Source organism: Gorilla gorilla, chromosome 9, assembly GCF_029281585.2.
Source record: "Gorilla gorilla gorilla isolate KB3781 chromosome 9, NHGRI_mGorGor1-v2.1_pri, whole genome shotgun sequence".
Classification (NCBI taxonomy): domain Eukaryota; kingdom Metazoa; phylum Chordata; class Mammalia; order Primates; family Hominidae; genus Gorilla; species Gorilla gorilla.
This window is the reverse complement of record NC_073233.2, coordinates 97,979,212-97,992,653: the sequence shown is the minus strand read 5'-3', so window position 1 is coordinate 97,992,653 and position 13,442 is coordinate 97,979,212. Positions and strand designations below refer to the sequence as shown.

General features: G+C 35.7%; 1 protein-coding gene across 6 annotated transcripts in view; it reads right to left on the bottom strand.

Moving 5' to 3' along the window:
• Positions 1-8,877, bottom strand: part of NAALAD2 (N-acetylated alpha-linked acidic dipeptidase 2) — a 57,405-nt gene extending 48,528 nt beyond the window's left edge. For 2 of the 6 annotated variants that reach the window (XM_055356254.2, XM_055356255.2), the window contains exons 1-2: positions 8,539-8,821; positions 7,708-7,819 (exon numbers count right to left, since the gene is read on the bottom strand). In XM_055356254.2, coding sequence (XP_055212229.1) covers positions 7,708-7,819; positions 8,539-8,620 — 194 coding nt within the window. In that variant the 5' untranslated portion in view covers positions 8,621-8,821. Of the gene's footprint in view, positions 1-7,707; positions 7,820-8,538 lie in introns of all 6 variants that reach the window. The other 4 variants (XM_031016357.2, XM_055356257.2, XM_055356256.2 and 1 more) reach the window with 4 other exon arrangements.
• Positions 8,878-13,442: the final 4,565 nt, after the last annotated feature.

The window sequence follows — 13,442 nt, the reverse complement described above, 5'->3', positions numbered from 1 at the left end:
TAAAAACTTCATGTGTATTAGCGGAGTCAACCCAGAATTCTATGTCCAGGAAAAATATGTTTGGAGAATAAAGTTGAAGTAAAGAATTTTATGGGTGAAGAAAAACTAAGAATTTGTCACCATCAGACTCCACATTACAGGAAATACTTAAGGAAGTTATTCAGACTCAACAGAAATAGCACAAGGCAACCTAAATCTTCAGAAACAAATGAAAAGCATCAAAAATGATAAATATCTAAGAAACATGAAATACTAATTTTAACTTTAACTGATTTACAATACATATACATGTTCAAAGAAAAAATATAACATTAATATAGCTTTTTTTGAGGTTTATATTTCATGTATGTATGATACATATGACAGCTACTTTATAAAGGATGGTGGGGGAGAGAGTAAATGGACATACAGAAATGTGAGTTTCTCCATTTTATATTAAGTGACACAGTAGTAAATTTAAGAATACAGTGAAACATTATAGATGTATAATATAACTTTTAGAGTATCCACTAAAAAGTATAGCCAAAGAGGTATAGCCAAAAGATAAATTGAAATAAAATAAAATTTCATATATTTTCCCCACTATCAAAAAGTCAGAAAATGAGTAAAGGTACAGAAAGAAAACAGAAAACAAACCAAAAAGTGGCAGACTTAAGTTTAATTATATCAATCAATAACTATATTATATGTTAATGGACTAAATACTCACAAGGCAGAGGTTACCAGAGTGGATAAAAAAGCAAATATCTATTATATGCGGCCCACAGAGGGCATACTTAAATTAAGATTACAAAAATGGATAAAACAGCAAATGACAACTGTGTTCTCTCTATAGAGGGTACATTTTAATTCTAATGAAAGTGATAGTTAAAAGTAAGTAAATGGAAGAAGACATCATAGATAAACATAAGTATTAGAAGGCTGACGTGGCTCCATTCATATGAAATAAAATAGACTTAAAAAGATTATTACTAAAGATAACTAAGCACATTTCATAAAAATAAAAGGTCATTCTGTTTTGAAAACATAACAACATCCATGTGTATATGCCTAATGAATGAGCCTCAGAATACATAGAGTAAAAACTGACCAAGTTAATGGGACAAATAGACAATTTCGCATTCGTGGAGAAAACTATAACATACCTCTGTATTAAATTTGACCCCCTCCCAAATTAGTGAAGAAATAAAGGAATTACCCTACTGACCAGCTAAAAAAGAAAAATCATATGATCATATTAATTGATACAGAAAAAGCGCTTGACAAAATTCAACACCCATTCATGATAAAAACCCTCAGCAGTCTTGGAATAGAGGGGAGCTTTCTTAACTTGACAAAGAGCATCAACAAAATACCGACAGCTACATCATACTTAATGGTGAAACTAAATCTTTCTCCTTAAGATTAGAAAAAAGAAAAGAATGTCCTTTCTTACTACTCTTATTTAACTGAGTAATGGAGGTTCCAGTCAGCACAAAGAGGCAATTTTTCTTAAAAAAGCAAAAGGCATACAGATTAGAAAGAAAAAAGAAATAAAATGTTCCCTTTTTGAAGATGACATTATTGTCTACATAGAAAATTTCAATGAATCTACAAGAAACAAACCAAAATAAACAAACAAACCAAACTCTTTCCCACCTTCCAGCCAAGTCCAGTGGCTCACATTTGTAATCCCAGAACTCTGGGAGGCCTAGGTGGGAGGATCGCTTAACTCCAGGAGTTTGAAACCAGCCTGGGAAATATGGCAAGACTCTGTCTCAGAAAACCCCCCCCAAACCAAAACAAACAAACAAACAAACAAAACCTTCTTAGAGTTCAGCAAGGCCACAGGATGCAACATCAATACACAAACACAACAGTATTTCTATATGCTAACAACAGAGTATGTGGAAATTGAAATTAAAACACAATATAATTTGCATTTGCTCCAAAGAAAATGAAAGATGCAAATCTAATAAAGCATATAAAGCATCTGCTTAATGCAAATTACAAAATGCGGATAAAAGAAAGATGATCTACAATTGGAAACATACCACGTTCATGTAATAGAAGACTGGACATAGCAAAAATGTCAAGAATTCCCAAATAGCTCTATAGGATTAATGTAATTCCTATCAAAGCTCCACCAATAGTTTTTTAGACAAATATGTGTTTATTATATATTTGAAACGAAAAGGTAAGGGATATAGTATAGCTACAATAATAGTTTAAAAGAATAAGGTAAGAGAAATCATTCAATGTTTTGTTAAAATCTACTATATCACTTTAATAATCAGGACAGTATGGTACTGGATAAATAGGGCAGAATATAAAACCCAGAAACAGAATAAGACTCTGTCTCTACAAAAGAGAGAATCTAGAAATAGACTCACACAAATAAGCCCAACCAATTTTTAACAAAGGTGCAAAAGCAATTAAATGAAAGAAGGATAACATTTTAACAAACGGTGATAGAGCAGTTGGACATTCTCAAGCAAAAGAATAAACTCAACCTAAACCTTACACCTTTATGCACAAAATAACTCAAAATAGGTCAGAAACTTTAATGTAAAAGGTAAATTATAAATCTTTGGGGGAAAAAAGAAGACAAAATTGGTCAAAGTCCAGATCAAAGAGTTCTTAGATATGAACCCAAAAGCATGATCCAAAAAGAGAAAAACTGATAAATTAAACCTCATCAAAATAAGGTTTTAACTTCTGATCTGCAAATGAGGGTGGGCAAATAGACAAATTACAGACTGGGAAAAAATATTCGTTCACTGCATTTCCAACAAAAGACTTATATCTAGAATAGAGTTGACCCTTGAAACATAGGTTTGAACAGCATGGGTCCACTTATATATGAATTTTTTTCAATAAATATATTGGAAATTTTTTTTGAGATTTGCAGCAATTTAAAAAAACTCATAAATGAACCACATAGCCTAGAAATATTAAAAAAAAGAAGAGGTTTGTCACGAATGCATGAAGTACATGTAAAAGTTTTTTATCATTTACTGTTTTAAAATAACATGAATCTATTATAAAAAGTTAAAATGTATCAAAACGTATGCATACAGTTACAGACTACATGGTGCCATTTGCAGTCTAGAGAAATGTAAACAAACATAAAGATACAATATAAAATCATAATTATGTAAAATTAACTGTAATACATTGTGTACTACAGTAATACTTTCGTAGCAACAGCTTATTGCTCTTGCCGTGAGCTTGTGAGGTGACTATCTGCTTAAACCACTGTGTGATATTAATCATCTCCCTAATCATCACTACGTGAACAGTTTGTTTCTCCAGTAAATTGCTTATGGCAGTTTAAAAAATGACCTCCTATGGTTCTCATGTAGTTCTTACCATGTTTAGTACAATACTGTAAACCTTGAATAACACCATGGGATCCATACAAAGTGCCACTAATGATACATTATAAGAAAAGGTTGAATTGCTTGGTATACCATAGACTGAGGTGTGCAGCTGTGATTGCCCTCCATTTTCAAAATAAATCCAGCATAAGGACTATTGCTAAAAAAAAAAAAAAGGAAAAATTTGTGAAGTTGTCATGGCAGCTATGCCTGCAAATGTGAAAACTTTGTTCTTTTGCAAATTACCTTTTTTTCTTGTATTGAAAATGTAGCTTTTATGTGGGTGTAGGATTGCTATAAGAAAGGCATATCTATAGACTCTAATTAATGTGATTTGAGAAAAAGCAAAGTCATTCTATGATAACTTAAAGCAAAAGGAAGGTAAAGGTGGAGAATAGTATGCCTGCAAAAGATGGTTTGACACATTTAGAAAGAAGTTTAACTTTTAAAGTGTCAAGATAACAGGAGGAGCAGCTTCTGCTCACCAAGAGGCAGTAGACAAGTCTTCAGATGACATTAAGAAAATTACTGAGGAGAAAGGATATCTGCCTGAAAAGGTTTTTTAATGCAAATGAAAATGCCCTATCCTGGGGGCAGAGGGGGATGCTACAAAGGGTATTTATGAGTAAGGAAGAGATGTAAGCACTGAGATTTAAGGCAGGAAGGGATAGGTGAATTCTACTGTTTTGTGCAAATGCACTTGGGTTTATGATAAGGACTGCCCTTATCTATGAAGCTGCTAACCCCCAAGCCTTGAATGGAAAAGATAAACACCAGCTTTCAGTCTTTTGTTTGTACAACAAGAAGGCCTGGACAACAGAAACCTATGTTCTAGACTGATTCCACCCATACTTTGTTCCTGCAGTCATGAAATACCTTGCCAGGAGGGGATTGCCTTTTAAAATTCTTTTGGTATTGGAAGACACCTCTGGCTACCCAGAAACACTGAGATCAAGTAGTCTACTTACCCCCAAACACATCTCTCTAATTTGCACCCTAGATCAAGGGGTCATAATAAGAATTTTAAAGCTCACTGCACTCTATGGAAAGGACTGTCAATACTACAGAAGAGAACCCTGACAGAACTTCATGAAATTCTGAAAAAAATTACATCATTGAAGATGCCATCATTGTTATAGAGAATGCTGTGAAAGCCATCAAGCCCAACACAACAAATTCCTGCTAAAGAAAACTGTGTGCAGATGTTGACATGACTTCACAGGCTTGATGACAGAGCCAAACAAGGTAATCATGAAAGAGATTGTGAATATGGCAAAAAAAAAAAAAAAAAAAAAAAGTTGATGGATGAAGGGTTTCATGATAGTAATCTTGGAAAAATTCAAAAGTTAGTAGACACCAGAAAAATTAACAGAAGACGATTTGATGGAGATGAATACTTCTAAACCAGTACCAGGTGATGAGGAAGAAGACACAGAAGAAGCAATGCCAGAAAACAAGATGATATTAGACAATCTGGCAGAAGGGTTTCCATTATTCAAGACTGCTTTTGACTTCTTTTACAACACGGTCCTTTCTATGATATAGGCACTAAAACTAAAGCAAATGATGGAAGAAGAACTGGTAGTATATAAAAATATTTTTAGAGAAAAGAAAAAGCAAAAAACAGACATGATGTCTAAGAATTAAATGGAATGTGACTGCCTTTCCTGACTCCTTTCTCTACATTCTCTGCCTCTGCCATCCTTGAGACAGCAAGACCAACCCCTCCTCTTCCTCCTCCTCCTCAGCCTACTCAATGTGAAGACTGGATGAAGACCTTCATGAAAATGTACATCCACTTAATGAATAGTAAATGTTTTTTCTCTTTCTTATGATTTTCTTAAAATCATTTTCTTTTCTCCAGCTTACTTTATTGTAAGAATACGGCATATAATACATATACAAAATACATGTTAATTGTCTATGTTATTGCTAAGGTCACTATTAGGGTATTATAGTTAAGTTTTGGGGGAGTTAAAAGTTATGTGTGGATTTTTGACTGCATGGGGGGTCAGCACCCTATGCCCACATTACTCAAGAGTCAACTCTATATAAAGAACTCTAAAAACTCCATAGGAGGGTTGGGGATGGTGGCCTATGCTTGTAATCCTAGCACTGTGGGAGGGTGAGGTGGGTACGTCACTTGAGCTCATGAGTTCGAGACCAGCCTGGGCAAAATAATGAGACCCTGTCTCTACCACCACCACCACCAACAACAACAAAATAAACAAATAAACAAAAATAAAAAAATTAGCTGGGTGTGGTGATGCGTGTCTGTAGTCCCAGCTACTCAGGAGGCTGAGGTGGGAGAATCCCTTGAGCCTAGGACATGGAGGTTGCAGTGAGCTGAGACTGCACCACTGTACTCCAGCCTGGGTGATGGAGTGAGACTCTGTCTCAAAACAACAACATCAACAACAAACAAAAAACTCCACAGGAGGAAAACAACTTATATCTAAATACAAAATAAGCCAAAGCCGTGAATAGACTTCTAAAATTATTTATTTTTAAATTTTATGGCTACCTACTACTTGTACACATTTATAGGGTATATGTGATATCTTGATACAAGCATACAATAAGTAATGAGCAAATCAGAGTAGTTAGGATATCTATCACCTCAAACATTTATCATTTCTTTGAGTTTGGAACATTTCAAATCCACTCTAGTTATTTTGAAATACACAATAAATTATTGTTAACTATAGTTGCCCTATTGTGCTATGTAATACTAGATCTTATTCCTTCTATCTAACTGTATTTTTGTACCCATTGAACCAACCCCTCAGTATTGTCTACCCTCCTCACTACCCTTCTAGTTTCTGGTAACCATCATTCTATTCTCTGTCTCCATGAGATCAATTTTTTTTTAGCTTCCACATGTGAGTTAGATCATGCAAAATGTGTCTTTCTGTGCCTGGCTTATTTCACTTAATATAATGACACTTAGTTCCATTCATTTTGCTACAAATGATAGGATTTCTTTCTTTTTTATGCTGAGTAATAATCCATCCTGTATACACACCATAATATTTGTTGATGGAAGTTGATCATCAGGTTGATTCGGTATCTTGGCTATTGTGAATACTGCTGTGGTAAATATCGGAGTGCACATATCTCTTTGGAATACTGATTTCCTTATTTTGAGGTAGAAATGCAAAATGATGCAACCACTTTTCACTTATCTTAGGCATTTTCTTAAAAAGTTAAACTTATGCTTATCATCAAACTCAACTATTTCAAGAGAAATAAACCACATATCCACAGAAAGACTTGTAAACATCTGTTCATAGCAGCTTTATTCACAATAGTCAAAAACTATAATCAACCCAAATTTCCATCAGTTATACATTGCAATATATCCATACAATGGAATTCTAGTCTGCAATAAAAATAATGAACTACTAATGCATGCAACAATCTAGGTGAATCTCAAAATCATTATTCTGAGTAAAAGAAGCTAGATACAAAAGAACATATACTATATGATTCCATTTAAATAAGATTCTAGAAAATGCAAATGAATCTCCAGTGATATAAAATTGGTTAGCGATTGCCCAGTGCCAGAGATGGAGGGGGATGGGGAATAAACTGCAAAGGGCATAATGGAATATTTTTGTAGCGTGATGGAGGAGGTGGTTTGTTCAGCATAACATACGTCTGTCATAACTCTCAAATTGTAGGCTTTATAGGGATGCAGTTTATTTTATGTAAATTATACTTCACTAAAGCTGATTTTAAAAAATAACACCCATTTGGAAGAGTCTGAATACAGAAATAAATACCATGGCCATTGTTCTTAAGGAGTTTATGATCACTCCCCCAATTTCCACTGTTTTTCATGGTTAGAAGCTGGAGGAATGGCAATGATTCTTTTTGGTTTCATTTTGTCTTATTTGTAAACAACAAATTTATACCTGCAAGATGGGATAAAGGTTTAACTTTTGGCAGACAGAATCAGACACTTTGATCACTTTTCCACTAAATCACTTAGTCAACCAGCATCTAACTTTCCCTGACAGAATATGGTATCTAAAAAAATTGCTGATTAAAACCCAGGCACTGATGAACAAAGAATAACATTCAGTTAGATCCAAAGTTACATGAAGTTGAAACATCTCTCAATAAGCCAACCAGATACTTTTTGTTAGATAAAGTTAGGGAAGAAAGACCTACTTTTTCACCCCAAGACTGGTGTAAAGAGACATTAAAAAAAAAAAAAGTTGATGACTAATATGTAATTTCACACAGAGAAGACTGTCCTCATGTATATAACCAGGTATAATATGCTTCTCACTGTGATATTTTAAACATGATTTTTAAGATCAAATACGTAAAATAAACTTACCGAAGAAATGATTTGATGTTTTCAGCTTTCATTTCGGATACCAGTTTCCACCGTATACTTTGATGATAGCGCACAGAAGTGGCTGTTTCTTTGAGAGGCTTAATAAACCAGCCTAAGGAAAAAAAATACACAAACATGCACACATATACACAAAATCACTTTGACTTTATTAAAACTAGAAGCCACCCCTCTGTCCCTCCCCCCAAAAAGCCTTTATCTGACAAATAGATCATGTTGAGCTTTAAAAAATAATGTTCATATTAAATGCAGAAAACCTGTAAATTCTGATATGTAATATAATTTTTAGATGCTTAAAAGGAGTTTTATTTAAGAGAAGCTCTTTCATTTTCTCACGTTATGCATGAAGGCATGGCTTTTCTTGTTCTTCCCTGGATCTCTAGTCCCTGACACGTAGGGAACATTCCACAAATATTTATTTACATATAGAGCAGGGTTTTGTTTTGTTTTGTTTCGTTTTGCTTTGTTTTTAGTGCTGCCCGTATTAGTTGAAAGTTTTGACTCACTAATGTTGCTTGGAAATAAAACGATTTTTTTTTCATCCCTGCAGATAGTGACAGCTGTAGGTTGTCTTTAGTGAACTCAGTGAACATTTAATAAATTTGAATTTCAAGCACACTTTATCTATTAGCAAGCCCAAAATACATTCCATCTGGTTTCTAGTTTTGCTGAAATTTGCAGAGTTTATCATATCTAGCCCAGCCGGCCAGGGCTAGCGCACAGCCCAATCCCTTCCAGCTCCAGGATTTCTCCCTTTATCTCTGCAGAGAATCACGAGCCCCGGAGTCGGGGAAGAGTGTTTCGTTCACTTACCCACCATAAATCCCATCAGGAAAGATGCCAGCGCAGCAGCCAAGCACATCCAAAGGTACAGACGGCCCCTGGACTCCGCCATGGCTTCTTGAGGACCGAGCTTGGGGCGCCTGCTACGTTGGCGAGCTTCGGGGCTGCAGAGAAACAGAGAGCGCGCTGGCAGGAGGCTGTGAGCGCTGGGTGGCCTCCGCTGACCTTCGCAAGGCCACGCCTCCGCCCTACCCGCTGGGGACCTGTGGTCCCCAGGGGCCCTCGATGGGGGAAAGGAAGCCCTGCAGAGGGAGGAGGCATTCTTCCTGTTGGCGGGCAACTTCCATTCTGTGAATCCCGCAGTAACCCGGACATAGTAGGTGGCGGGAGCAGCTGAAAATGTCCCTAATTTTTTCCTAAAGAACTCGACTGCTGTTTGCCATGCCCATCCCCCAAAATGCCCAGTTTCGGCTCAGAAGTGAATTTAAGTATTGCTTTTCCTGATCTATTGGTTATTCTTCTTCCAGATTCTCTGCTGTAATTTCCCACTCGTCAAACTCGGAAATGATTTCTGGTCCTGGGTGCTCCGCTGTTAAAGCTGTTAACACCACTAATATCGCAATCACTGTCAGCATCAAAATCGATGGGATTGCGTTTTTTTTGTTCCCCTTTACTTAAACAAAACTCCACATTTCTGTAATTCTGTTTCCACTCATTTAACTGAGGTTTTTACCTACCTCACTGGAATGTTTTAGGTTCACATTAGTAAAAGTAATCATTGAAAGGACCTTGCACTGCCAGTAGTTACTGAGAGTATGTTCTTAATGCTAAAGCTCAGACACCAATTTCCCAAAATATGGTGCTTTGACATGCTAAACCGAAGAAGCCAGAGGGTCTCTCTGACCATACCCCTCTCTTCCAGCTCCTCTCTCTCAATCCTTTGTCTCTCCCATAGCACAGAATAAAGCTGTTCTCTAAAGTTCCCTTATCTGCCTAAAGTCCAGAACTACTAAAGGCAAAAACAAACAAACAAACAAAAAAAGAGTTTCTTTCCTGAGTTTTCATTAACCGAACTAATATCTCAGGAAGAAGGACTGCAGTCTGTCAACACAACTGGCAGACTTCTGTTACAAACTCTTGTCTGCCCTGTAGGGCCAACAGACTTTGTCCCAGGCCATTGCATATTCTTCAAGCCCATTGAATTCCCCTAAAATTCATTTACTACCCTCTTAAAATTATACACACATTCCCATCTTCCTTTCCTCTAAAAAGATGGGTATATTATCATCTGTACCTCATTGGTTATTGGGTAATCATTCTACTACGATTCCCTTATGCTATGCTGTTCAATAAATTTTTAAGCCTTTTTTTTTCTAATAGTCTGCCTTTTGTGAGTTGATTTTCCAGCAAAACTTCAGAGGGTGAAGGGGAAGCTTTCCATTGACCCCTACATTAACAATGGCCCCTGTCATTCCCCTGTACTCACCATGCTACATTCATGAAGCATTTCTCTTTAAAGATGGGTTTGCAAAATAGTGGCCATCGTAAATAGCCTTCATCCAACCATCTCATCTCAGAGAAAAATTTTAGGAATTTATGACTGGCTTCACGTATCTAACCAAAAGTAGTTTTTTCAGCCAAAGCAAAACTGCTATGTTGATTTCAAAGACGGTAGTATATCTAGGATAAACTTCACAGCATTGTCTGCAGCCCTGATAGCTTTAGGTAATGCACCTTTGCTCCTAACAAGTGACTGGAAGAGTGAAATTTATTTTTCTGGGACATAACTTTTTTTTTGTCCTTGTATTTCAATGGCTATGAATTGAACATAATTGTTGATAGGTATGCCTAATGACTTATTTCTTGAAACTTTTGTAGCATACCTGGTACTTAACTTTGAAGCAAACCTCCTTAATGAACTGTTGATTTCTAAATGTTTGCATGCAATTTAAGTCCCAACTAGCTTCAGCTTTTTCAGCTACTAGCCTGTTAGTCATTCCTTGACTGACTCCTCCAGTGTTTTCTATTTTAGAGAGAAACATCTTTCAAAAAACATTTTCATAACAAAGTGAGTTTGTTCCCCCTTATATGCATACACACAACACCAAATATAGGGAATTAGAATAGAATTATTCAAAAGGTTCAATATCCAGTGAAGTAACTAAACCCCTCAAATATGGCTTAAGAAACATTTTCCAAGAGCACTCAGAATTATTTTTATGTGTGACATTATGAGATAATACTGGGATTTTAATAACTCTCCAGTGTTTAACAGGTGACACACAAAGGTCTCAAACAATATCAAATGTTATTTTTGTACACATAAACATTTTGGGTATTGATTGTATAATTTGTCAATTTTTAGACTCTTGGCTTTTTCTATTTGCTACCTATTGGACCGTTCACTGTTGACTACATAGCCCTCAAGAGGCAGATCAAAATTATCTCCAGGAAAAGATTTATTGAAGAAAGAGAAGGTAGAAACTAATGAATAAAGTTGCTAAGCTATTTATTAAATTTATTTTTTCTTGCTCATTTTGTGTTTTTTATTGCTAATTGAAGTTTGAGTAATAGAATAAATCAATGCATTATTTAACACAGTTTGCCAGTTTGAATAATCTTCCTAAATTAAAATTAGATTAAAGAGTTCCAAGAATGAGCAATGTTACCTCAAATATGACTGTCGTCTCTGTAGGCGGCATCTGCAATCTTGAAAAGCCATTGTAAAAAGCCCAGTTAGCTGGCTCAACAAGTCTTTGGACTTTTGTCAATATAGACACTGCAAGCATTCAAAATTCTATGTTAATTAAGTTTGTAACAGAAGGCTGCTATCAAAAAGTAATTCCTAATTATTACCATCTTGGCAAATACTTGTACTTTGCAAAACACACTTAACAAAGCAACACTGTTGACGTAGGACAATCCTTTTCAATTTCTCCATCAAAGCTAATAGTATATAAAAACTTTGAGTATTGAAAACCAGTCTCTCAATGAAGCTATTTGACACATTTGACCTGCTCATGATTCAGTGAGCCTCTAACATAACAAAACTCACCACTCCCTCCATTTAAGTTAAATTGCTCTTATCTAAGCATTTTTTCCTCCTCTTCTCCATCATAGCAGAGGCAATTTTTGTAACTCTGAAGCTCAAGTTCCTTCAAACAGGTTATGGCAATGTTTGAAAACAAAGTGTCATATATGTACTAATAAAGCAGTATATATAAATTTCACTTGCAGAATTAAGCTTTAATTATTAAGCTTTAATAAAAAAGAATAATGTTTAACTTGATGATAAAGTGGTGAGATATTTGTCAAACCCACAGTCTCACCAGGTGCTGTGCCACAAAATTTCAGGTTTTGCTTGAAAATGTTGCCTTATTCTGCATATGAGAGAGGCTCACTGTATAGATACAGACATTATGCCATTAGTGATGTCACAAGGTGGCATTACTAGGGAAATGAATAGGCCCACATGATGTTGTGGTCATCCAGAAAGCAATGTTCACTTTCAAAAATGTGAATCGTTGATGTTATGATAGCTGTGATTCATCACAAGAATTATATTCCAGTTGGGTATTTGTTTCTTTTCTCTTTTATAGGACAGGGTCTCACTATGTTGCTTTGGCTGGTCTCGAACTCCTGGGCTCAAGCAATTCTCCCAACTTGGCCTCTCAAAGTGCTGAGATTACAGACATGAACCACTGTGGTTAAGTATTTTTAAGATCCTGGGCCACAAAATTGTCAAAAACTAGTTTCAAACATAAAATAAGATGTTAGAAAATTAGTACATTAAACAATATACCAGAACCTATATCACAGAGGAGAGGTGAGACAAAAGAAGTCTAGATAGTGAGAAGAGGTGAAAGACTGATAAAAGTGAGAAGAAATTTTAAAAGAAAAGCAGAAACCATGATTGGATGATTTCCTTCTGATGTCATAATTACTCTACTCAACAATAAATGTAGAAATTAGAAAAGACCTACCAGGTAAATGTGTAAAATAGACCATCCATACCTTCTTATCAGTGTAGGATATGCCTCCTATCATGCTAACATTCTAGTTGGAACCTTGACACTGGTAAGTTTTACAACTTGGCCTCTAAACCAGATTTTCCGACTTAACATTGCTCATACCTTACCATTAAAATGCACCTTCAAGCTATTTTCCATAATAGCTTTAACTAATAGTGCCATGATTAGGGTACCTCCAGTGCTATTCCTTCACAGACTCTCATCCTATAGCCTCATTTACAGCTGCGGTCCCTGTATCCCTTTAGTATCATTTTATTGTGTATAAATCTCTTTATATTTTGAATCCTCTCTCTAACATATCTTTTTCTACCCCCTCTTGTCTGACACCTATTTTCACTTGATATCACTTTTTTCTGAAAACCAGTTAAATGGACATTTCCTTTTCTTGCCTCTCCATTGACTCATGGGGTCAGAGAGGAAGGACAGATCTTTGCTTTGTCACCATTATTCCCTGCACATTCTCTTCTGAAGTCACTTCCATCTGATTATATAATTTGCTTCCTTTTTTCATCATTGTCCCCACCAAGATATTATCCTACTTTCTCCAGTGGTTTTAATGGCTACATTGTAGAATTTGAGTGTGCCCCATTCTTTGGCACTTCACTCCTCATTTTCTTTCACACCTCACATAGAATTCTTTAGTATGTTCTATTGGCTCTGCAATCAAAACATATCTTGAATCTAGCTGCTTACCGTCTTCACCAGCATTATTCTAATCTTAGCCAAAATAATCTCTCATGTAAAGCATTTTTTTGGGTTCTCTTTCTCCACCTTTGCAGACCATCTTTGACTCAATAGAATGTCCTTCCTAAGGCAACAATCAGATCAAGTTATAACTTAAAATTTTCCAAAGCCCTGTCTTTAAACTTAAAAACAAAATTTATCAGAACAAGGATCTCTGAG